The sequence below is a fragment of the Embiotoca jacksoni genome, unplaced genomic scaffold (assembly GCF_022577435.1).
Source record: "Embiotoca jacksoni isolate LCO1_2020_lvr unplaced genomic scaffold, fEmbJac1.0.p SCAF_24, whole genome shotgun sequence".
NCBI classification, from domain to species: Eukaryota; Metazoa; Chordata; class Actinopteri; family Embiotocidae; genus Embiotoca; species Embiotoca jacksoni.
This window is the reverse complement of record NW_027185375.1, coordinates 7429870-7454569: the sequence shown is the minus strand read 5'-3', so window position 1 is coordinate 7454569 and position 24700 is coordinate 7429870. Positions and strand designations below refer to the sequence as shown.

The 24700-nt window shown below is 46.7% G+C and overlaps 2 protein-coding genes across 8 annotated transcripts in view; one reads left to right on the top strand and one right to left on the bottom strand.

The window, feature by feature from the left end:
• Positions 1–9165: 9165 nt before the first annotated feature.
• On the top strand, positions 9166–18025 carry rcor2 (REST corepressor 2). The gene is given in 15 exon segments (XM_069159260.1): positions 9166–9308; positions 11347–11403; positions 12301–12381; positions 12573–12625; positions 12765–12926; positions 13061–13185; positions 13539–13605; positions 13836–14075; positions 14399–14476; positions 14745–14802; positions 16369–16436; positions 16597–16656; positions 16658–16765; positions 17384–17449; positions 17451–18025. Coding segments are annotated over 15 exon segments (1644 nt in total). The 5' UTR covers positions 9166–9184; the 3' UTR covers positions 17748–18025.
• A 5546-nt stretch (positions 18026–23571) lies between these two features.
• The window catches only part of mark2b (MAP/microtubule affinity-regulating kinase 2b), a 51625-nt gene continuing 50496 nt past the window's right edge, over positions 23572–24700 (bottom strand). For all 7 annotated transcript variants that reach the window (XM_069159251.1, XM_069159254.1, XM_069159255.1 and 4 more), the window contains 2 exons: positions 24564–24673; positions 23572–23978 (listed from right to left, as the gene is read on the bottom strand). In XM_069159251.1, the coding sequence (XP_069015352.1) occupies positions 23629–23978; positions 24564–24673 (460 nt within the window). In that variant the 3' untranslated portion in view covers positions 23572–23628. The remainder of the gene's footprint in view (positions 23979–24563; positions 24674–24700) is intronic.

The following is a 24700-nucleotide window of genomic DNA, read 5'->3' as shown; positions in this document are numbered from 1 at the left end:
CATGCAGGAAGCACAGCAGGAAACCTACAACCAGAGTTACAACCAGATCCCAACATGTCTCTCTTCTGGGCCACAGTTTCTTTCTCTGTCTGTAAATATGGATGAACACCAACTGCAGGAGCCGCTAATGAAATGCAAGCTGCTCCCCCCTCCCACCGCGCACGCGCGCGCACACACACACACACACACACACACACACACACACACACACACACACACACACACACACACACACACACACACACACACACACACACAAAACTCTGCAGCAATGCTGTGTGCAGAGCAGACAGACAGACAGTCAGACAGACAGACAGACAGACAGACAGACAGACAGACAGACAGACAGATAGATAGATAGATAGATAGATAGATAGATAGATAGATAGATAGATAGATAGATAGATAGATAGATAGATAGATAGATAGATAGATAGATAGATAGATAGATAGATAGATAGATAGATAGATGGGGAGGAGGGAAGAGCAAAGACAGATGGGGATAGAAAATAATAAAGAGACTGGAAAGAAAGATGAGGAGACTGGGAGGAGAGAGTAAGATGGGAGGGAGGAGGATGGAAGAGGGAATCAACAGATTCAGTGTGGGAAGGAGCAGAGGAGAATGGAGGACTAGGATGAGGCCTCTCAGCACAGAATTACAACACATAGACTGGACATCACTACTGAGGAAATGTGATGCAGGATATCGTCATCTGACCTGACATGTCTGTTATTTGTCTTGAGTATCGTACATCTGTATCTGTGGAATAACATGAAGTCATTTATGGTCGATTGTTCTCAAACTATGTGGACTCCTATCGACAATATGAGCCTGACAGCCTTCATCTTGATGATCCACTGACATTCAACTAGCTCCACCTTCAGCCAAATGTTCTCTTTACCAACACTTTGGATCAAATGAAAGGACCTACAGAAGCTTTGGACCAGAACTGAAGGTTGTATTGTTAGTCGGTTGTCAGTAAATATTCATGGTCACCAGAGGATGAATCATTACTCTTTGTGGTGACTATTTTCTGCCAGCACCAACATGAGGCCAGACCTGTACACCTGAAAAATCCACATGCACTGTATTTGGCACACTGACACTACATTTTCTGAATATAATCGTGCTCCCCAGAGGATGATTATACTCATGCTTCAAGCATGGTTGAAAATGGATGGCAGTCACTCACTTGTTGCACCTTTTTGGTCCGGACTGAAATGTCTGTACTCTCCCTGTGACTCTTTAATTTGAAAGATTGGCATGAAAGTTGGTACAAACGTTCATGTTCTCCTCAGGATGAATTAGAACAACTTTAATGATCCCTTTACTTTTAATTTGTTAAACGACTGGTGTGCAGAATTAAGAGTTCTCTGGTGCTGAGGTTGCAGATTTCAACCAACTTAATACCGCTCACGGCCCTCCTCCTCTTCCAAGCATGTAATTACGGTTATTATATTCCATTTCTCCCAATATATCCAACTAAATCCTACCCACTGGTCCTTTAAAGGTAAACTCCACTGTAAGCAGCGTTTAGTCTGTTTTACTTAGTGAATGATAGTGTGCTAAAATGGGCTACTGAAAAATGTTCACTGTCCTGTTCAACACAGTTATATTCTGGATTATATTGAACCCTGCATGCTGCTGGGCCCCATAGCAAGGCTTCACTTTTTTTTTTTTTAAATTTCTGTATAGTGGTTTGAGTCCCAAACCTCAGCTCAGTGAGAATGCTGTGGAAACAAAAGGTAAATGTGAAATGTGATGACCTTGAGATATTGGGGCTGTAAATCTACTGTGCAGGAGTTCCCGGTTTTTTGTGCACATGATGAAATTGCACGTAAGGCAGTTTAACAGAAAACAAACTGCCTCTGCGGTTCTTTTTACATGTTTGCTCATGAATTTGCAGACTGTGATCCGGTTATGTTGTAAAAGATTTTGTCCGACTATCATGAGTCAAACAGTGCTTCAAAGTGAACGCTACAATTAGACATAGATTCAACTACAATATAAACGCAAGTTTTGTGCACAAAAAAAAAGGTTTATTTTTCTTGAACTGTATTCACAAATTTGATGAATTCCATGTTAGTGAGCACTTCACCTTCGCCAAAGTTATCCTCGCGGCACGTCAACACAGCACAGATGTGCCTTAGACGGGCTCCGGAAAAAGGCCGCTCTAAAATGTGCGGTTTTATCACACAACACCGTGCCACAGAAGTTTTTGAGAGAACATGAAATTGGCATGCTGACTTCAGGGAAGTCTACCAGAGCTGTTGTCCACGAACTGAATGTTCATTTCACTACCATAAGCTGTTTTCCACGTCGTTTGAGAGAATTGGCAGCCCCCACGACCACAGACCATATGTAACAACGCCAGCGCAGGCGGGACCGACCACATCTGGCAGTGAGCTGGCAAACGCTCACCTTCATCTGGCACTTTGGACAAGTGTCCTGTTCGCGGACGAATCCTGGTTTAGACGGTACCGGGCAGATGGCAGACCGTGTGCATGGTGCCGTGTGGGCGAGCGGTTTGCTGATATGAACATTGTGAACAGAGAGGCCCAGTGTGGCGGTGGGGTTATTATAGTACGAGCAGGCGACGGACCACGAACACAGGGGCATTTATTTGTATTTATTTTTAAATCGCTGGTAGTTTTAATCCACAGAGATATGATTATGAGATCCTGAGGCCGCTCTCACATTAATGTTGCAGCAGGATAAAGCTCGGCCCGGCCCGCATACCCGACAGACTCTGAGCGTATGACATCATGTTGGAGTTCCTGCCAATATCCCACAACTTCATACAGCCATTGAGAAGGACTGGACCGGCTTTCCACAGACCGCAATCGACATCCTGATCAACTGTAAGTGAAGGAGATGTGTTGCACTGCGTGAGGCAAGTGGTGGTCACACCAGACACTAATGGGTTTTCTCACCCTCCCCTCCCCTCTCCTCCTCCCCTCTCCTCCTCACCCTTCACTATTTTCAAGATAAAACTGCACAGTTTAGAGTTGCACTGCACCTGTCAGGCGGATGCTCAACTAACACAGATTTGAACAAATTTATGAAAATAAATTTGAGAGAAATAAACCTTTTGTGCACATAAAAGATGACCTAGAGGGTTTTTTTTTTTTCTTTCTTAAATTCGTGAAAGAAAACATCAGCGTTTCTTTCGTTGGGTGCACTTGACAGGCCTCAGCCAGACCGGCAGTGCAACAGGAAGTGTTCATTCTATCGCATCTGATTCTATAACCTGCATCTCCTGAGACAAGAGAGACTCCAGGAATTCACAGGAGGGATGGGAGTCAGGGTGAGGTGTGAGGGGAGGAGGGACAGTTCTGTCTGGATGTGGGGAGACAGTGGAAGAGACGGACATTTTCCTCGACAAAAAGTGAGAGGAGCAGACAGGAAGAGAGACAGACAGACAAGCAGACAGACAGGCATAAAGAAGGAATGAGACAGGTAGGGTTAAGGTGGGGTGGGGTGGGGGAGGTGGGGGGGAGGTGGAGGAGGGGAGTGGAAACAAGAGTGAGCTAAAAAGAGAGTGGGAGGTACACTCAGCTCTGAAAGATCGAAGAGAAACCTAGTGAGAAGAGGAGGGGAGGGTGAGAGAGAGAGGGAGGGAGAGACGGAGTGAAGAAGGGAGAGGAGAACAGAGGAGGAGGAGGAAAAGAGGGGAGGACAGAGAGAAAAGGAGGAGGAGGAGGAGGAAGAGAGGGGAGGACAGAGAGAAAAGAAGGAGGAGGAGGAAGAGGAAGAGAGGGGAGGACAGAGAGAAAAGGAGGAGGATGAAAGCAGAGAGGTGAGGAGAGAGGGGAGGGGGGAGGAGGAGGGGAGAGATGTAGCAGTTGTTCATTAGTGAGGATGTGTGAGGGACTGGAGGACTGAGCAGGAGGAGAGAGACAGAGCAATGGTGAGTTTCATGGACACTGACTAATGAGAGGAGGGGAGGGAAGGAGGCAAGGGGAGAGGAGGGGAGAAGGTGGGAAGGGTGAAAATGAGCCTGGAGAGGGAGGAAGAGGAGCAGAGGAGGAGGAGGAGGAGGGTGGGGTGGGTGGGGGGAGCTGGGAGTGAGCGAAGCGAAACTGATGGGGGAGGGGAAGAATTTGCACGTACGCACACACTGTTGAAATCGCAAGCGACACGAGAGAGGGAGACAGATAAGTGACCAGAGAGACAGACAGGGAGGAGGAAGAGGAGGAGTGAGGGAGGAGATGAAGATGGAAAGACAGGAGGAGGGAGGAAGGGAGGCAGGAAAGACACAGGAAGGGAGAGAAAGGAGGTGAGGGAGGCGGCGGGAGAGGGGAGGAAACCAGAGGAGGTGAGTGAAGTGGACAGAGGGAGTAAAAAGAGAGGAGGAGGAAGGAGGGGAAACAGAAAAAAAAAAACCGAGGCAGGGGACAGAGAAAGAGATGACAGAGGAAAGGGGAGGAGGAGCAGAACTAGGGCAAATATTCAGGAGGTGGAAGGAAGGGGGAGAAGAGAGGAAGAAGAGGGTGAAAGTGTCTGAGAAGGGGAAGATAGAGGAGGAAAAAGAGGGAGAGAGAGAAAAAAAGTAGAGCAGGCAAATGAAGGAGGCATCAGAAAAGAGCAGGAAGCAGGAGAGTGGGGAGGAGGAGGAGGAGGAAGAGGAAGGAGGAGGAAGGAGGAGGAAGGAGTGGGGTGCGGTGACAAACAAGAGAGATCACGGGGGAGATGGTGGGAAAATGAGAGAGCTGGGATGATGATGATGACGATGAGGAGGAGGAGGAGGAGGAGGAGGTGATGCCAGAGAGAAAGAAGAGAGAAAAAGCTGGAGGAGTTTGTAACAGGCTGTTACATGTCAGCAGCAGGCACTTGTAAAGGCAACAGCAGGCTCTCTCTGTGTGTGTGTGTGTGTGTGTGTGTGTGTGTGTTACTGTGTGTGTGTGTTACTGTGTGTGTGTGTGTGTTACTGTGTGTGTGTTACTGTGGGGGGGTTATTGTGTTTATTACCAGCATCAGGTGAGAAAATATCCTGCTACATCTATCACTGAAACACTCCCTATTCTGCTCACACACACACACACACACACACACACACACACACTCACTCACAGTCATCCACCTGTGCACTCACTCACACACGCGCACGCGCACACACACAAACACACGCTCTCTCTCTCTCTCTCTTACACACACACACACACACACACACAGAGGCACGAGGCTTCAACTCTTTGAACTGTTCACATTTTAAATAATTAAAAAAAAAAAAAAAAAACAACTAGTACACCGAGGCTATTTATCCGAGTCATTATCACGCACGCTCTTCAAAAATACGTTCACTTGTCTCACAAGCTCACGTGCAGACACTCACGCACACGCGCCCGGTTCAATTGTGCCCCGCGCTCCTGCCCTTTTCTCTCCACCAAGCATACATCAGTACAAGTCTGGACAGCCTGCCTCAGCACAGAGATGCACAGCTGACGAATCCCTCCGCCGACACACTGGCAAGTAGTCCCTAATTTATGGGATTTTGATAGATGGCAGATTAAGACTTTATAACAGCTCCTCATATTATGAAATAAACAGCCTCGTCGTTCTCGTACTATTTAAGATTAACTGATTAATAACCATAAAGGTAAAATAGCATAATTTAGAAGCTTATCTTTTTTTTTTTTTTTTTTTTTTTTTTTTTTTTAATCAAACCTTTTCATTACGACGTGTTGACCATTAAAAAAAAACACTCTTGGATTTCCAATTACACATCTAAGCGCAAATAAAAAAAAAAAAAAAAAAAAAAAATCTCAAACTCAAGAGTAAAAAATAAACTTAATAGTTTTACGGGACTACTTTTTGTCAATCCAAAACGGGCTGGTTGGGTAGGGAGAGGCGAAATCATCGCAGCGGATGTCCACCTCACATTTCTCCGGGTGTTGTCCGTCCTCCCCCGGCACACACACACACACACACACACGTACGTGTACAAACACACACGCACACGCGCGCGCACGCGCACTCGCGGCTGCTTCCATCTCTCCAGAGCAGTTCACTTCATTGTACCGACTGTGCTCATCAATTAAACCGTTTTTGTTTGTTTTTTTTTTTGGGGGGGGGGGGAGACGCGGCGGTCGCCCCTCGCGGCGCTTCGGGAGGAGGATTATAAACCGGGAGACGGGAAGGCTCGCAGAAGTTTTGGTTTTTTTTTTTGAGCGCGGGAGTAGCGGAGGGAAGACGAAGACGGCAGGTACGGTGATGAGTGTTATCTCCACTTACAACTATTGACGTTACTCATGTAACGTGAGGAGGAGGGAGGAGGAGGAGGAGGAGGGAGGAGGAGGAGGAGGTGGGAGGAGGAGAGGGGGACGAGCCGCAAGCTAAGTGGCTAACGTTAGCATCCCAACGGCCAAGTACGTTAGACTTGTATTGCACTTTGTTGTATTGGGGGGAGGAGGAGGAGGTGAGGGGAGGAGGTGAGGGGGGGGGACGGACGGTGCCTATTTATTGTTATTCGGTCTCCACAATTTACTTGAACCGTAACGAAATGCTGCCGTTTGTATCTTAATGCCCCGCGACAGACCGCCAAGTGGAGTTATTGTGACCCGAAGAGCGGTTTTTGTTGTTGTTGTTGTTTGTTTGTTTGTTTGTTGCTTCATGCCACCAGCAGCAGCAGCATCAAGACGGTAGCGGTAGTAACAGCAACGTAAGCCGGGGGGGGTGGAGGTGAGGGAGGTGTGTGTGTGTGTGGGGGACGGGGGGACAAAAGGACTTTAAAGTCTCTCACATGGTGGTGAAATATTGATTTATCCACTAAACGTGACTCGGATAAAAACACTCGAGATGTTTTGATGTTGAACCAACTAATTCATAGAAACCCAAAGAGACAGTTAAGAAGGACTTCTCCCCCCTCTCCCCCCTCCCTCCCTCATGTATTGTAGTGGTGGCTTTAACCATCAGCACCGTGTTGGTCACGTTAGGGACGCTGCGGTTGACCTAGTTTGTAAGTATGAGTCAAAGATGATGCATCAAAAGAGAGAGAAGTTCATCAGACTACTCAGAAAATGTGTAATGTTGAAACATTTTAGACAGTAAATATAAAACCGGAGGAACCGTGTTTGGAGGATACTTTCTTTTTAAATATATATATATATAGTTGTTGTTGTTGTTTTTTTGTGTGCACAATCGCATGTGATATTGTAAGTAAGGGAAAGTTGTCACATCTTTCCATATGTTGGTGAAATGGAAGAAAGCCTCTTATTACTACACGTCGTCCCCTGCCCGGCAGGTTTACTGTGTCGTAGTTTTGGCTCTTAACACTCGTTGTAGGTCATTTAATCCGCCAGAGATCGAGGCTACCTACCGCGGTCGAGGCTACCGCGGTCGAGGCTACCGCAGCTCCCTTGAAACTCCCTGAAAGTGAACCGAGCGGGATTACACAGCTCGTCCTCCCCCCCCCCCTTTTTTTTTTTTTTTTTTTTTTTTTTTTTTTTTTTTTCCGATGGTAGCTTCATCGATTTCTTAAACTTCAATATATCAACAGAGACTATAAATAGACGGAGATATGTCGATATAAGTTTTGTGATGTTTGCATTGTGGAGGGGGGCAGCTGTTGTCGTACTTGTGAGGTGTGGGGGGTGGGGGGGGGGTGGGGGCACATCGGGAGCAGCGATAGACAAAGACCCCCAGAGAGCCTCAGACACTCGTATTGTCTGCTCGATGTTTTGGTGGATGTGATGTTAATCTCTCTGATTGTCGTGATCACGCCTCACCCCCCACTCGGGGAAGCACAACTGGCCACGTTTAAGACCAGCGATGTAAATGAATGTCGTCCCGCGGGTCACAAAAGTCGGCGTCCCGGCTTTTTGTTCTGGCTGCGGGTCAAGTTAGGAAACTGAAGATGAAGTTGCTGATGGGATGGTGAAAGAAAGAGCACGTGTGTTGATTCGGTACATGTGACGTGTGTTTGTACTCTGATCTGTGTATGATATGGTTGGTCTTGTTTTTGTTTTGTTTTTGGGGGTGGGGGGGTCCGCTACGTGTCGGTGGGTTACTTTCTGCTGCCGCATCCCGAGCTGACCGTCTAGTGTTTTGTACTACGGTGGCCCGGAGGGGAAGGGAACGAGGCTCGGGTCACGTAATGATACAGCATTGACCGTGGATGACGCTGGAAATGAAAGCCCACTTCATGCAGGAGGACTCTCTTGTTATCTACAGCACCGGGGTTTGTTTTTTCCCCACGTTGATTCCCACATGTGTGCCTGTGTGTGAGTGCAGATGTATGATTGACAGGTTTGTACCTTGGCTATTGAGGGGCTCATGTTTCTGGCATGACGGGTGTCTTTATATATTTATGTTAAAGAAAATAAAATACATTTTTGTCTTTTTCCTCACAACACAAACATGTTAGGGCGAAGCTGATTATTTTCATCACGGACTGATCTGACAATTATGATTCTTTTAAGTGCTCAATACATGGAAGAAAAAAAGTCCAACTAAAATGTTTGGCATTTTTACCCAAAGCGCTCATCAAAGTTGTTGCAGATTAGTTTTCTATCGATCAATTAAAAAACTGGTTATAAATACCTTACATTCAAGGTCATATTTACATCACACTGAGTTGTCCTCCTGCTGGTTTACATATAAATGACTGCTGTGAGATGCACAGATTTAACTTTTGCACTCTGGCATTGATTTACTGATTGGTCACTTGAGCTGCGGCACTTCTCAAACAATACCACCTAACAGCCCTCTATTCAGTTTGCGGGTGGCGCCCTCATGACCGCACCCCACATTTAATCAGCTGCAGAAACAAAGGAACTTGAGTTAATTCAGGATTGAGTGCTGTGATGGAGGAGGGGGGGGGGGGGGTAGCCTATAAGTAGAGGCCAGTTCATGGCATCTTCATTCCCTCAGAGACCTCAGAGCAGTTCATAGTGCAGCTCGGGTGGAGTAGAGAGGTACTTCTAAGGTGATCCTGAGGGTTACAGAGAGAGTTTGAGTTCTTGGGACAGAAAAGCGTTTGGAAAATTAACCCAGCTCCAGGAAGATACTGGGATTGCCTCCCAACGCAGCAGAATATGGTAAGGTTTTACTTTAGGAGAGGGAAATACCGTTTTATAGGATGTTCACACGTGATGGCACTGTCGGAAGAAGATTTGAGTTGCAGCTCGGACAAATGTTGATGAACGTAATAGTTTTTGGGGGTCTTGTGTGTTTGTTGCAGTTATGCCCTCAGTGATGGAGCGCTCGGGGGCCGGGGTACTATCCAGGAGCAGAGCCAAAACCGTAACCAACGGCAACAGCCAGCCACACTCTGAGGAGGAGAGCAGCGACGAAGAGCACGCTCACGGTAGATGTAAACACACGCACACGCTCGTTAAACTTGAGTATATTATACAGAGGTCCAAGTCAGCTGTTAATTTGAAGTCAAATCTACTACTGTCTGGGTTTTCTATTCTCACATGAAGCACGACCAAGTGTTCCTGCATTAAACACAGACACACTTTCATGGTCCAGATGCACCGTTCCAGCTGTTCCACTTGCATTCATTGCATCGCCGCTGTGCTTCTCTCGCCCCGACACCCCGCTCTTCCTCACCCACACTCTTCATCCTCGTCACATAAACCCTTCCTTCCTCCGTTCTCTCTTTTACCCACGGACTCTCCGTTGATCTTTTAGTTATCCTCTCATTTATTTTAGCCCCATGTTCCCTTCCCTGTCTCCTTCTTTCCTTCGATCAAGCCTCCTCCTTCTTTATTTTTGCCCTTCCTGGGCCCTTCCACCCATTTCATACATCTACTCATGTTTCTATCATGCCCCTCTCCTCCCTTCCTGTCCTCTGTCCCTGAGGAAACTGTAATCTGTTTCTTCCTCCTTCTGGTCTGCCTCCCTGTCTCTCTCTGAGTCTCTCTTTGCTCCTTTTCTCTCTTCTGTCTTTACCACACCACTAATCACTTAATGTCTGCCATCCGCCGTCACACTTCCCTCTCTCTGAAGCTCCATCTGTGTAGATTTCTCTGTTAATGTTGAGTGATATTGATGAAAATACAATTGAAAAAATGTAAAAATATTTATGTATATGCCATTTATGTTAACTTGAAACTGTTCTCTTGTAAAAAAAAATAAATTAAAAAAAAGAGACGTTATAAGCTTCGAATACTCGCATATGTGGAGCAAATAATTGGAAACTAGATGGTTCTTTGTCTTGTAAAACCATTTGAACAACTTTAAGTCAATCGTTGAGTAGAAAAGTGTCACTTTGGCTAAATGCTTGCAGTCAGTTTTCTCCACGGGCTGACCAGGGGAGGATTGTTGGGAACGTTTCAAACTAATTACATATCTTCAGGGTGTTTTAGGGTGAAGGAGTTCTTCCTCACCTGAAATAAAAAAAATCACCTCTGCCAAAGAAATTACTGCATTTTAATGGAATACAATATTAGGCTCATTAAGCGCTGGCACTTCTTTACACAGCAAAGGCCACATGTGTAATTATCCAGATGATTGTTTGAATGGAAGTCTCATAACTGGACTCATGGTGAAATCAGAAGAACCACGGTCGGCCCCATTCAGAGCAGAAGATTATTAACTGAATTATCTCGTCATGTGTTTGGATCAACAGCAGTTACCAGTTTTAACGACTGGTTTTAAGCTGCTTTCTCTTATTGGCTTTTTACAAGTTAAAAAAAAAATAAACAGCCCAATAAGGCACAATCAGGTCCTGCAGTATACAACATGCATTCCAGTGTAAAACCATAACTACATATTAAATATGAACATTTTTCAGTAATTGTAAAAGGCAGAAATTTATTTTGGAGAACATTTAGTCTAGTTTTATAGAAGAAACTGAGACCTGAGAGGGTTTAGAGCAGGGTTGAACATTTAGCCATAGTTAACTGTTCTCATCTGTTGTATTGTGTCTTTGGTAATAATAATAATAATAATAATAATTAAAAAAAAAGGGATTTCTTTCTTAAATTTCACTTCCATTACTCAGCTGATGGAAGGAGAATAACTTGATTCCTTTCATTTTATGGCTGTTTGAGGAACCAAACAGTGTCATGTTGATCAAGCTGAAACGGCATCGTGTCTTTTAAGAAAAACACACAAGTGACTGGATTCAACAACAGTTCTGACTTGGTCAATATTGCCGAGGCGGCAGCTTGATGAGATAAACCAACAACTCAAGCCTGTTAGAAGGAAGAAATGTATGAAACTGAAGGGGATTATCATTCTTCTGTGTCACTGTCCATCTGTCTCACGATCGAGTCTTGTCCAAGCTTTGCAGCTTCTTGGGAAGTTTTCTACTTGTTGCCCACCGGCTCCGTCTTCAGCACATTTCACCTCCCCAGAACACAAACTCATTATTCCTCTTGTGTCTCTCCTTACAGACAGCATGATCAGAGTGGGAGGAGACTACCAGGCTCAGATCCCTGAGTTTAAACCAGGTAAGCAGAGAAAGAGAGGGGAAGGGGGAGGGGGGATGTGGAGGACATTGAAATGGAGGAAGGAGGCGAATGCAGATAAGTAGAGGAATGAAGGTCGAATGAATACAGTGGAAAATGAAGAGAGGGGAAGTCTTGAGGACTGTTGTCTTTATCCAGTAATTCAGATCTTAAAAAAAAAAAAAAAGGGGGGACGTTCAACCCAACATTGATCCTCCCTGCACCCAGCTGCAGTTTGATGATACTTTATAAAGTATAGTTGAAGTCCTGAGTCAAGAGAACTTGCTAAATAATTCGTATTAATGAAAGCTTTCTTTGAGGTGGGTGTCAAAGTCTTTCTTTAATATACGACCGGTTGACTGTACAATGTTCATACCCTCCATTTTATTTCACATATATACTTCAGCAAACACAAAATAGTCCTCTAATACCCCCCCCCCCCGACATATCAGAATAGCACGTACCTTCATCGAATCAGAAACAAGATGTTTGTCAGCCTGCAACCTCATGGAGAATGAAAAGGGTCACAGATAATGGCAGTGCGCTCAGTTAGAGACCTCATACCTGATGTTAGTGGATGAAAAATGGCTCCACACAATCAGGTTAGTCTCCACGGGGAAACGACGAGGCTCTCCCACGACAGTCCGATCGCATCGGAGGACGGGACGAGCAGGAAAGACCGACTAAAAGACCGGCTCCAGACTAAACAGTTAATACGAGGTGTGATAGACGGGGAGAGATGCTGGTGGAGGTCAGGAGACGCAGATGAAGGAAAGAGTGATGACGTGACCGAATTTAAACACATCGCCTCAAACAACACGTGGATTTAAATGTGTTCGCAAACAAACAGTCAAAGGTGTCGTCTTCTTCTTTTTTTTGTTTTTCTGTCGTCATTTCCAGACAGTCCAACCCGCTACAATGAGAAGGACCAGAGGAGCATGTTGGTGTGGTGTCCCAACAGTCAGCTGTCTGCTGCCATGTGTAAGCTGAACTTCACCTGCAGTTTACTGGCTGTGTGACTGACGATTAAAACCCTCCTCTCTCCGTGTATCACTCTACTTCAACTCTTTGTCTTCACCGCTCATCTCTTTCCCGATTTCCTTTTTCCGCCCCACCTTCTGTTTCTCTTCTTCTTTTACTGATGTTTTTTTTTTTTTTCCCTCTCCCTGCAGTGGATGAGTACATCCTGATGGCTAAGGAGAAACACGGCTACAACATGGAGCAGGTACGCTGCAAGTTTATGTTCCGCAAAGGATGATTTCATTTTTACTAAGAAAACAAAACAAAACAAAAAAAAAGTGCGCGTCTTCCGACTCTGTCCCCGTCCGTCCCCGGTTTCCTGACTCTGTCTCCGTCCCCTGCAGGCTCTGGGCATGTTATTGTGGCACAAACACGACGTGGAGCGCTCGCTGGCCGACCTGGCCAACTTCACCCCGTTCCCAGACGAGTGGACGGTCGAGGACAAAGTGCTGTTCGAGCAGGCCTTCAGCTTCCACGGCAAGAGCTTCCACCGCATCCAGCAAATGGTGCGAGGCCGGCAAAAAACACACACACACACACACACACACACACCAATTCTTACAGGATATTTATCATAGAAATGTGTGTAAGAAGAGTTAAAAAGCTTCTCACTTTTTCTTTCTTCCTTTCTTGTATGTAGCTTCCAGACAAGTTGATCTCCAGCCTGGTGAAGTACTACTACAGCTGGAAGAAGACCAGGACCAGGACGTCAGTCATGGACCGACAGGCCAGGAGGCTGATCAACAAGAGGGAGAAAGATGACAGGTTTGATATGCCAGGAAACTTTACTGAACTCGCGGGGGAAACGGCGTAAAGGGAGAGACGACGAACACCGGAGGACGACCCGAGCGTCGAGTTCTCGGAAAGCACTCACCCGAGATCTGACATTTACAAAACTTCTCTCGTTAAATGACACTCGATGAGCAAATCATCCCGGGAGACGAGCCCCGTGAATATAAATGAGACGGTTCTTTTTCAGTTGACATTTTTCAGCGTGTCGGATAACTTTTTGATGAAATCATCGCTGTAATTTAGACAATAAGGAGCGGGGACGAAGTTTGAACACGAGCGAGTTGTGTTTAAATGTTTGTTTGTTTCTTTTTCTTTCTCAATCGCAGTAATGATGAGCTGGAGGAAGCAGACCCAGGCAGTGACAGTGACTTTGAGATTGACACCAAGAAAGAGGTGAGCACTGAAAACTGTGTGTGTGTTGGGGAAGGATAGGGGGTGGGGGGGTGGTGGTGGTGTGTGTGTGTGTGTGTGTGTGTGTGTGGGGGGGGGGGGGGTCGCCTGAGGAGATCAGCCAAACCAGATCAATTCTTACTACATCGTATTGATTTCCTGTCCCTGTAAATATGTGCGTCAAACTGAGGCTGACTTCTAATATTCGGACTGGATCTCTTGTGTCCTCTCAGGCGGTGAAACAGAACCCCAGCAGCACCACCTTGGACAAAGCCGCCCCGAGTCGCCCCGGGCCCGTGAAGAAGGAGAACATCGGGGCCCAGTACAGACACCACCCGCTCAGAGCCCGCCGCAGGCCGCCCAAAGGCATGCACCTGGAGCAGAGGGACATCATGTCTCTGTCTACGTCCCAAGATACCGGCAGTCTGACTGTACGTCATCTGGACACGCAGCTGGTTTCACTCAAGAGACAGGTTGGTGCCGTATGGAGGAGCTACGTATGGAGGAACTACGTATGGAGGAACATGTTAGCGTGGAAATTAGATTCTTCCTCCAGAGGTTTATCGATGTCGGTATGACGGGATAAGTTGCTTTGTTTTACACAGTCTTCTCTCTTCTCTTTTATCTTTTCTATCTTTTCTCTTTTCTCTTCTATCTTTTCTCTTCTATCTTTTCTATCTTTTCTCTTTTCTATCTTTTCTCTTCTATCTTTTCTCTTTTCTATCTTTTCTCTTTTCTCTTCTATCTTTTCTCTTTTCTATCTTTTCTTTTCTATCTTCTCCACTCCGTCTCTCAGGTTCAGTCTATTAAACAGAACAACAGCAGTTTGAAACAGACCCTGACTGAAGGTGTCAACACATTCAAACCTACTGAGGTAAGTCCTCCTCCTCCTCCTCCTCTTCTTCCGCCTCCTCCTCCTCTTCATCCCTCCTCTGTGGCCTCATTGATTTTTGTTTCACTTTTCTCTGATCTCCACTTTGTTCCTCTCCTCACTCTGTCCTTCGTCAACTCCCTCCAGATATTATTCCAGCCCTTGTGGGACTGAGATTAGTCCTAATCTGCTCATTGCTCTCGTGCCGTCGTCTCCGTCCCGTCTCTGTCTTACCGTCTTCGTCCCTCACTCTCTCATTTCTCCCCTCCAGCCTGCCCCGAAGATGAACTCTCGTTGGACCACAGAGGAACAGCTCCTGGCTGTGCAGGGTGAGTAAAGGCTGCATCATCATCATCATCATCATCATCATCATCTTCCTCCTCCTCCTCTGCTCTTCCTACCTCACAGCCAGCTGTCTAGAAGACACATTCATATTCTCCTCACACAGAAGTTCCTGCACTGCAGGTGTCAAATGTTTCCAGGAACATTGCCTGTGTTTTGATTGGACCGACCGGGAGCTACATTCTGCCACTATTGTTATTAATATTATTATTATTATTATTATTATTATTATTATTAGGACTAAAGAGGGACGTTTCTTGTGATGTTTATTTATGTAAAATTATTTGAATCTTTGTGGTTCTGTATTAAAACAATAAATACATAGAATAAATATATGCACACATCAGATCATCTACTTTGGAGACGTAATGTCTCCTTGACGTTCATTGATGTCGTCCACTAAAACGACGCACAAACTCTGTTGTGGCGTATAAAAAATTGTAGTTTTTTTTTTTTTTTTTTTTTTTTTTTAACGGAAAAACACAAACCGAAACGCAGTGAAACAATATTCCTGAGTTCAGTTCACAAAGCTGACTTGTTGGTATCACAGTTATTAGATCAAACGGATCACCCCTCCGTTTTATCCCCGACGGAACGGAGCTTGAGCTTTTATTTTGAAAGCGTCGAGCATTTCCTGTACGTGTCTTCACGAGGCTGCAGCTGAAATCGGGAGTCGTTAATGAAACACTCCGTTGTCTTATGAAGGGTTGTTCAATGGTATTCATCACAGGAGGATTCGTGGCTGAAGAGGATGTCTATTGTTTGTTGCTATGGATACGGGGAACTGTATGCAATGACACCCTATCCTCCGAATTGGTTTGTTGCTCTGACAGTGGCTTGGACGTGGAATTAGATATATATATCTATATATGTATATATATATATATATAGATATATATATCTATATATATATATATTTTTTTTTAAATTAAATTATGTTTAATATTAATTTATAACTGCATGTTGTAACAATGCAGTGATTTACAGGAACTAAGGATTTTTGACAGGATTAAACCGACTCGAGCAAAGATTTATATGAAAATGAAAAAAGACGTGTTTATAGGTTGTATTCACTGAACAAACGTGTGAACATGTCGGTCAAATCCACGCGGGTCGTATTTAAAAACTTAGGCCAAAGTTTTAAGTCATTCATTTGGCAGTAAAAGTTACTTTCGTAAAACAATGAAGTTCAGGTTTAAACAAATGCTCGTAGACGATGAAGATTAAATCCATTTTTGTGGGGACGTGACTTTTTATTATTTATTATTATTATTTTTTTTTTACTTCCGAAAGGGGGAACGAGGAGAAAGTTTTGAGTTACAGCGGCGGATATTTAAATGTCTCCCGTTAAAACCCACGAGCAGCAGGTTTGACTCACCGTCGACGCCTGCGTGCCTTTGAGCAAAGCGTTCAGCTCCGTCTGCTGCAGCCGCACCGAGGCAGCCGACGTCACACGGAGGTTCACAGTAAACAGCAGACGCGTCTCCTCCCGCGTCTCCGGTGTGCGTTTGTGAAGACGTGTCACGTTAAATGTCGTGTCTCTTCCTTTCCAGCCATCCGTCGTTACGGTAAAGACTTCGCGGCCATCGCTGAAGTGATCGGGACCAAGACTCCAGCTCAGGTGAGCCTCCTCTTTCTCACACGGCGAAGACCTCCTCTCCGACCAGCTTTTTCCCCTTTTTCTAGGACGACGAGAATCTCTCGTTCGTCTTCTGCCCTGTAAACGTGTCCTTTCTCCGATTTCCTCTCTTTTAACTCCGAGTCTGACCCCGTCTGCTCAGGTGAGCTCGTTCTTCGTGAGCTACCGGCGCCGGTTCAACCTGGACGAGGTGCTGAGGGAGGTGGGCGGCCGAGCAGGTGGCCACCAGCCGAGAGCAGAGAGACCCCAGGAGGAGCGGGGAGGAGGTGGCGGCGGCGGCGGCCACCGACGGAGGCGCGGAGGAGGACGAGGTGAGGAGCTCACTTCGGGACACTCTCTTTTAGTTCATATTTCATCTGAAGCCGACATTGTGGGGGAAAAAGGTCGAACCTCCATTTTATCAAAACAAAACGGCCTCTTCCAGACCGAGACAATCGTTTATTTTTTATATTTTTTTAAAAGCACTAAACTCAATTCTTCCATCTCTGAACACAAACTCTTTTCTTCATTGGTTCGACTTCATGTTGCACTTCAGGAAAAAAACAAAAAACAAACAACGTGTTGTCTGGTTGTAAGTGTGAAATCTGAATCTGCAAATATGTTAAATCTTTAACGCAAAACAAAATCATATGTTCACGAGAAATTCTTCTACTTGTGTTTCTTACAATTTATATTTATCTGTAATTGTTACATTTCCATTGAAGTTTATCGTTTCAGTGTGTTAATGTCATTTTAGACACTAAAGTTGATGTTAAGTACACGTTTCATGGTAGCAAAGGATTTCAAGCTTAAACCTGCCCCCCCCCTCCCTCCCCCCTGCTCCACCTCCTCCCTTCTCCCCTCCACCTCCTCATGACAGCTCTCAGAACAAAGCTCAGGAGGAGATTTGTCTTCATCTTCTAACTCCGTCTCCTCCTCTGTCCCCTCAGGTCAAAATGGAGGACTCTCCGTCGGACGCCGCCGGCAGCTCCTCTCCCCCCTCCTCCACCCAGACCCCCCTCCTCGCTCTCCCAGCCTCCTCCGCTGCTGCGCCCGGCTCCTCCTTCGGCACCCCCGAGCCTCCTCCGCCAGCCGCCTCCTCTTCAGACACGGCCGCTGCAGAACCGAGCGCCCCACAACCACCCTCCGCCTCCGCTCATCCGGCCCGCTGTGACCTCCTCCTCCTCCTCCTCCTCCGCCACCGGAACCTCCAGTCTCAGGGGTTCTCCTCCCAACTCCTCCTCGTCCTCCGCTGCGGGGCAGATGCCTCCAACACTGGTCGGGCTCAAAGTGGAGCAGCCCAACTCGCACTGATACAGACATCACAGTAGGAGGAGAAAACACACACACACACACACACACACACACGCTTCACTTTATAACTCCATATCCCCCCCCCCCCCCCCCCTCCCCTTCATTCATGGGACCACCACATGTCACATGATCAATTGAACACGCTCCGGTCCCGAAGGTGACATCACAACTCTTCAACATGTCAGGGAGAGTGTAAGGAGCAGGTCTGCTTAGTAAGGACGTGATCTTTACTGTACTAACAAACACCTACCTCCAGACCCCCCTCCTCCAGACCCCCCCCCACCCCCCCCCCCCCACACACCACACACACACAGGAACTCAAACACTACTTGCACCCACTTCACTTCACAAATCAAGACACACTGGATCATCAAGCTGTTGAAGAAAGCCGTGACCACAGAGGGCAAACCACCTGCTCGTCTCCATGGCAACTGCTGAACATCTGGATCGCTCGGCAGAATGTGGCTGAGCACACACACACACACACACACACACACACTCTGTGTCCATCTAGAAGTACACATCTACAGAGTAGGTCGCACTGGGCCGTCATCCAGACAACCTTCAGGAAAAAAGAAACGACGAATAAATGAGGGAAAGAGTCGCCCACATCTGAGCCAAACCTGCTCCGCCCGGGAGGTCGCGTACATCCCATAATCATTCGCAAATGATGGGAAGAACCCCCCCCCCCCACCCTCGGACCTTCGCTTTAAATTGTTGGACCCTCAGAGAGGAGCAAAGAAACCAGAGTTTGTAATTGAAACTGAGTTTTTTTTTGTCCGGTTGTAGAATCTGTTGTTTCTGAATCGGGCAAAAATGGAAAAAAAGAAGAGCAGCTTCCTCTTCCTCGTCCTCTTCCTCACAGCCACGTGTTAATACTATTAACTGGAGTGATGTTGTTCTTTTCTAGACTTTAAAAGGTGAGCTGTAGGTAGGCAGTGACTGTACGTAGTTTAGATTGTGCAAACTGAATTAGGATGAAGACTGACTGAGAAAAAGAGTCGCGTTTCAGCAGCGTTTCACCGGCTCGGTGTCGACGTTCCCGTTCTACGTTCCCGTTCTACGTTCCCCGTTCCCGTTCGACCTCCGACGCTGCAAACGTCCGCGGAGGATGCGTGTCCGGTACCGACGGTCTTCTCCGACCTCCTGCGAAAAGAAATGTTCTGCCAAAGTCCGTTACTGCTTTAAAGCACATCGTCTCCAGTCAGCCGAGTCTGTTTGACATGTGACCTCGTTTACTTCCTTTTTTTTTTTTTTTTTTTTTACCCGTTAGAAGACGCACGAAGAGAGAATTAAGAGCTGAAGGGACTCTGGACATTTTTGGGAAATGCCGACTCGTTGAGCTCCCACGTACGCGTTTAATGTTTCCGTAAGACGCCTGAACGATCTCCGCTTGTGCTTTTCAGTTTGCCAGAATTTTGACACAAAGTGAATTTACAAAGACGTGACGAGTCCCGTCCCGTGTCCCCCGCGTCCCCGTCGCGGGAGGAGGCGCGAGAGCTTTCCGCCGCATCGTCAAGACGCTCGATTCATTTCGCCAACGAGCTGCAAGGAAAAGCTGCCGTCGGCCTCCGTTCCTGTTCGACAGATGTCGACGGGCTGAACGATGATTTCCTACGACACCTTAATTTACCTCCCGATTTCTGTTGGGACGTCCTCCGCCTGTCCCAGACTGAATCCGTCCCCTCGCAGTCTGATCGTCTCTCCCGCTGCCTTTTCAAGCGGCTGAGGTCACGTGGTGTTTCTGTCCCGTCGGCGTTCAGCTTCCTGCAGCTGGTGGTGGAGACGGAGGTCGTCCTTCACCACGTTTGGCTTTAAAGTGGCTTTTTCCTTTTCACTTTGCTTGGATGTGTTTTCTTCCATTTGTTCCTTCCTCCAAAAAAAAACAAAAACAAAAACAAAAACAAAACCCCGCTTGTGTGTACTGTACGTGAGTTGTTGTTTATATTGTGGAAAATGAACTTTGTGTTTGAGAAATGTTTTTTTTTTTTTTTTTTAGAATAAAGAAATGACCAAATCTTTTGAGTGTTTGTCGTCGGTGTAAAAGAAGTTCATCCACGTGCTTCAGATTTTAATGTGATCTGCAAAGTTCAGGGTCCGAACACACTGCGAGGATACTTTTAACACGTCGTGTCACATTCACAGACCGATCCGTGAGCTTCACCTGGTCCTAAAAGGGCCAAATCTTTCTCAAAACACCATCTGTTGACTCCCAACGGGTTCGGCCGCCCTGCAGCTCCCACATTCCTGAGCCGGGCCGGGCCGGGCCGGGCCGGGCCGGGACGGGAGTCCGCTGGGCAACAAGACAAACACCGGATAAAACCGAACGGGACGCACGTGGACAATTCACGGGTTTTAAATAGCTTCGGGCTCGTCGAGGCGAAGAGCTGTTTGGGATGAAAACCGTTTTGAAGAGGACACAAGTGGCGAGGTTTCACGTACTGCAGGGAAACAACATGTCGCACACCCGAAAGTCCCCGAACTCTTTTATTTCCACACGGTATCGGTCCGTTTCCTGCAGCACAGGAAGCTCGGTTAAAAGGACACTTTCTCTCACAGCGCCCCCCTTCTGCTGACGTGGAGCATCACCCGTTAACATCTGGGCCTCTTGGACGATCAAACTGGAAACAACCAAGCAGTTTTAACAATTTCAAAAAAAAAAAAAACAAAAAAAAAATCCAATCATTTTCCTTTAAAAACCCGGAGGGCGTGTTGCACTTAAAGCAGACAAACGTTTTGCACCGATCTGAACAACACGCGGCTTTTCTTCGCCGCAGTTTCTTTCCGACACACGAGATCACAACACGTCGAGAGCAGGCGAACGTCCACAGGTTCACCGATGAAGTCGTACGGGTGAAGTTCATCGTCCCGAGTTGTCCGGCTGGTAAAAAGTCTCGTCTGAAACCAGAACATAAAATACATTTTATCTTCACAAAACTTTTTATCAGTCACCGCACAAATCACGCGGAGCCGAAGGATTCTGACTTCGGGGCGGGAAGGAACGTCGAATCTTAAACCAGCGCGGATGAAAAGTCCTTTTAGACAAAATAAAAAAGTTTTTTAACGTTTCCATGACATCCGAGCAACAACATCCGCTGATGAAGATGGAGCGATGCGATTGACGGCAGCACATTAATAATCTACGATTAAACACTAATCTCTCGCGTAATGGATTTCAGAGTCGGGCTATCATTATATCATTGTTTTTATTACTATCATTGTAATTTTTCATCATTTTGTCTTTGCACAAAAAAAACAAAAACAAAAACAAAAAAAATAATACATTTTTCAGGAGTTGATCACCCCTCCCAACCCCAAAAACCCACCACTACAGTTACAGTTTGCTCAAAACACTTAAAATCAATGTAAATTACAGCAATGTAAAACGAAATAATGTCAAATAAAATCAACCCTGAAAGAGATAATATAACAGCAACAGCCAGAATAATAATTAGAATCCAATACCCAGCACCTTAATACAATGATCAACTTTTAAAAGAAAAATTCTGACGTATTAAAAACTGAAAAGAAAAATAAAACGACAGTGTGTCATTGTGATAAGAAAGAAAGAAAGAAAGAAAAGTGTTAAGTTAGGTACAACCAGCTGACGGGACGCAGCCTTTCTCCGACACCCCCCCCCCCCCCCCCGTGTGTGTGTGTGTGTGTGTGTGTGTGTGTGTGTGTGTGTGTGTGTGTTTCCCCTCTGCATCGACAAAACCGGAGCGAAAGAGAAAAGGAAGCTTCTGCGAGCGTGAACGTGGCGTGAAAACATTTGGACGAGAGAAGTCTTCCCTGCTTTCTCTCTCCGCTCCGAGTCGTTCTGGACCAACGAGGCCTTCAAAAAAAAACAAAAAAAATCGAAACGAGGAACGAGCAGTAGTCGTCGCCGCCGCCACCATCGACATCAGTAAAATACATCGAGACCTCCTGCACTCGGAGGAGGAGGAGGAGGAGGAGGAGGAGGGTTGTGTTTCATCTGATACATGACAGCTGTTACATGTGTGTTAAAAGGTGCACTACACCAAAAAGGCAGCAATGATATGATCCGACATGACCCTTCACACTCCCCCCCCCCCTCCTCCCCCTCCACCGAAAGAAATCCAAATCTGTACAAACCCAATATCTGAATATCTGCAATGACACAAAAATATATTATCAACTCAAAAGTAGCAGAAAATAATTCACCATCTGTCGTCATTGTCAAATTGTTCTTGTTGTTTTTAGTTTTTTTTTTTCTCCAGTGATGTTTTACACTCACGCACACGTACTGTTTGTTACAACACCTTCGCTTGTGTGTTTGCTCTTTGGGAACATATGTAGCAGGAGGGGGGGGGGGAAGATGAGGAGGAGGAGGATGAGGAGGAAGGGAGGGGGGGGGGGGGAGAGAAATGTGTCGGTTCAGGGTTGACATTCTGGATATGAAGGCGTGATGCCAACCGAGTGATACCAACATAAAAAAACAACAACAACAACAAATAAATCATTCGAGCGTTTGTGTGCCGACGTACGCGACGAAAACTAAGTTCTTCGAAGAAAGGCAACATAAAATCCACCGACAGTCCCGTCCGCCGAGTGTCCTCCCCTCCCCGGGTTCAGAGGTTCTTCTTCTTCTTTTTTTTTTTTCCAGTGCACAACTCATTTTAAAAGCCATAACAGAAGAAGAAGAAACAAATTTAAAAAGAAAACCAAAAGTGCGAGCATAAATGCTGCAGCCCGCAGTATCCATGACGATACGGAGTCCGAGTGGCCTCCTCCTCGACGGAGCAACAGGAGGAAAATAAAAAATAAAAATGAGGAAGAAAAAGGAGTGAAAAGGTGGAGAGATGGATGTGTTTGTGATGAGTTCAGTCTGAAATTGTAGGAAGAGAGGGCGGTGAAGTGTGTGTGTGTGTGTGTGTGTGTGTGTGTGTGTGTGTGTGTGTGTGTGTGTGTGTGTGTGTGAGGATGGCCGAGGTGGATTTTGAATCTTCATTTTTGGGGTTAGGGTTGGTTTGGGTGAGCAGGTGAAGGTGGAGACGGTCCTTAAACCAACAACAGCAGAGTTTGTCCATCCAATGTAGCTGTGTGTGTGTGTGTGTGTGTGTGTGTGTGTGTGTGTGTGTGTGTGTGTGTGTGTACAGTCCTGGCTCAGCTGGAGTCCGTTCAGTTTTGGAGGAGAATCAGAACAAATTTAATTAAAACTCCTTTTGAGTTTTCCAGTGAGTGTAAGGCTCCTTGTTCCAGCCTGAACTTTCTGTCAATCGTTCACAGAAAGTCCCGTTTTTGTTTTGTTGTTTTGTTTCAGCTTCCCTCTGCTCGCTGTGTCCTCTGTCCCCCCCCCCACCCGCCGCCCCACCCGCCCGCCTGCAGAACCGTGCAGAGAAACTGAATAAATAGCAGGAAGAAATGACAGGAGTGGTCAAAGTGATCAAAGTGTGACTCCTAAAAACAAAAAAACAAAGAGAGAAGATCGGACATGCAGAAGAGTGGAACGTCTAAGTAGAACGTGACAGAGAAAAAAAACAAAACAAAACAAAAAAAAAACCCCGCCGGGGGCGGAGAGAAGACTTCGGTCTGTGAGTACTTCACGACTCGGAGGCGGTCGACTCGGTCTGTGACCGCGGGGCCTCGAACTTATGGAACAGAAACTTCTAGAAAAGAAAGCTTTTCTAGTCCGGGAGAACCGGCGGCCCGACGTCAAGACCTCCGTCTGGAGAACAATCACGTTATTTTCAAAGTGATCCCACCCTGCAGCTTCCCTCCTGACCTCCGCAGCGCGTAGCCCCTCATCCCCCTTCCCCCCCCTCCCCGTCCCACTTACAGCATCCCCCCCCCCCTCCCGCCTCGTCCCTCCTCGTCCCTCCTCGCCGCTCCTCCTCCTCCTCCTCCTCCTCCTCCGCACTCACAGTTTGAGCTCGTTGGCGATCTTCGAGGCAATGTTCTTGAAGGCGATGGACGTGCCCGAGATCCGCTTGAAGCGCACGCCGTTGAGGGAGAGCCGCGGCAGCTTGCACACCTCCATCTCCCACTGGACGAAGTCGTCGCGCGCCGGGTTGCCCGACACGCACAGCAGCATGTAGCGCTCGCGCAGCTCGTACTCGCAGCTGTTGGAGTCGAGCACCTTGCGGATCTCGCGCATCATCTCGGCGGGCTCCATGGACGACGTGGTCTTCATGGACCAGGTGAAGCGCAGCGAGCGCGGCTTGGCCGAGTCCTTCTGGCCGGCGATGGCCGGAGGGGTGCCGGTGCCGCCTGAGGGGGGGGGGGGGGGGGGGGGGGGGGGGGGGGGGGAGGAGAAAGGGGAGGGGGAGGAGAAAGGGGAGGAGAAAGGGGAGGGGTGAGTCGTAAAGAGACGACCGGGTGCGACGACGGTCGGGAGAAGAAGAGCACGGAGTGAGCCGACAAAACGGGGCGAACAAGTGAAGAGTTGAAGACGACCCTCCGGCTGCATCTTCATCATCTTCATCATCGACGTCGTGAGTTATTGATCATTTAAAGAGTTCGTGATTACGAGAAACAAATTTAAAATGTGGAGGGAGGGGGGGGGGACACAACACAATAAAATGAGGTTGCACTTTTCATTCATCGTCTAAGCTGCAGTTACGTATTTGATTTGTTTTTGCGTATATGTATTTATTCGTTGCTCTTTATTTTATTTTTTTCTCTAAAATAATTATAGTTTCTCCATCTTATTTCCTACATCTCATCCATAAAGTCAAATCTAATCTTCTTTTCATGAAGATCCGACAGCAACGTGACGTTAAAACTATTTGTTCCATTTGTTAGAAAGAAAGTTGTATTTTTTTTTTTTTTTAAAAAGGAGGAAACTGGACGCACCGGTGTTACCGGATCCTGGTGAGGAGTTGTTCTCATCGTTGTTGGAGGAGGAGGACAGAACACCACCAGACGTCTTCTCCGACTTGTCCACAGTACTGCTCAGCACGGACCTGTAGGGAGGGGCGGTGGGAGGACGG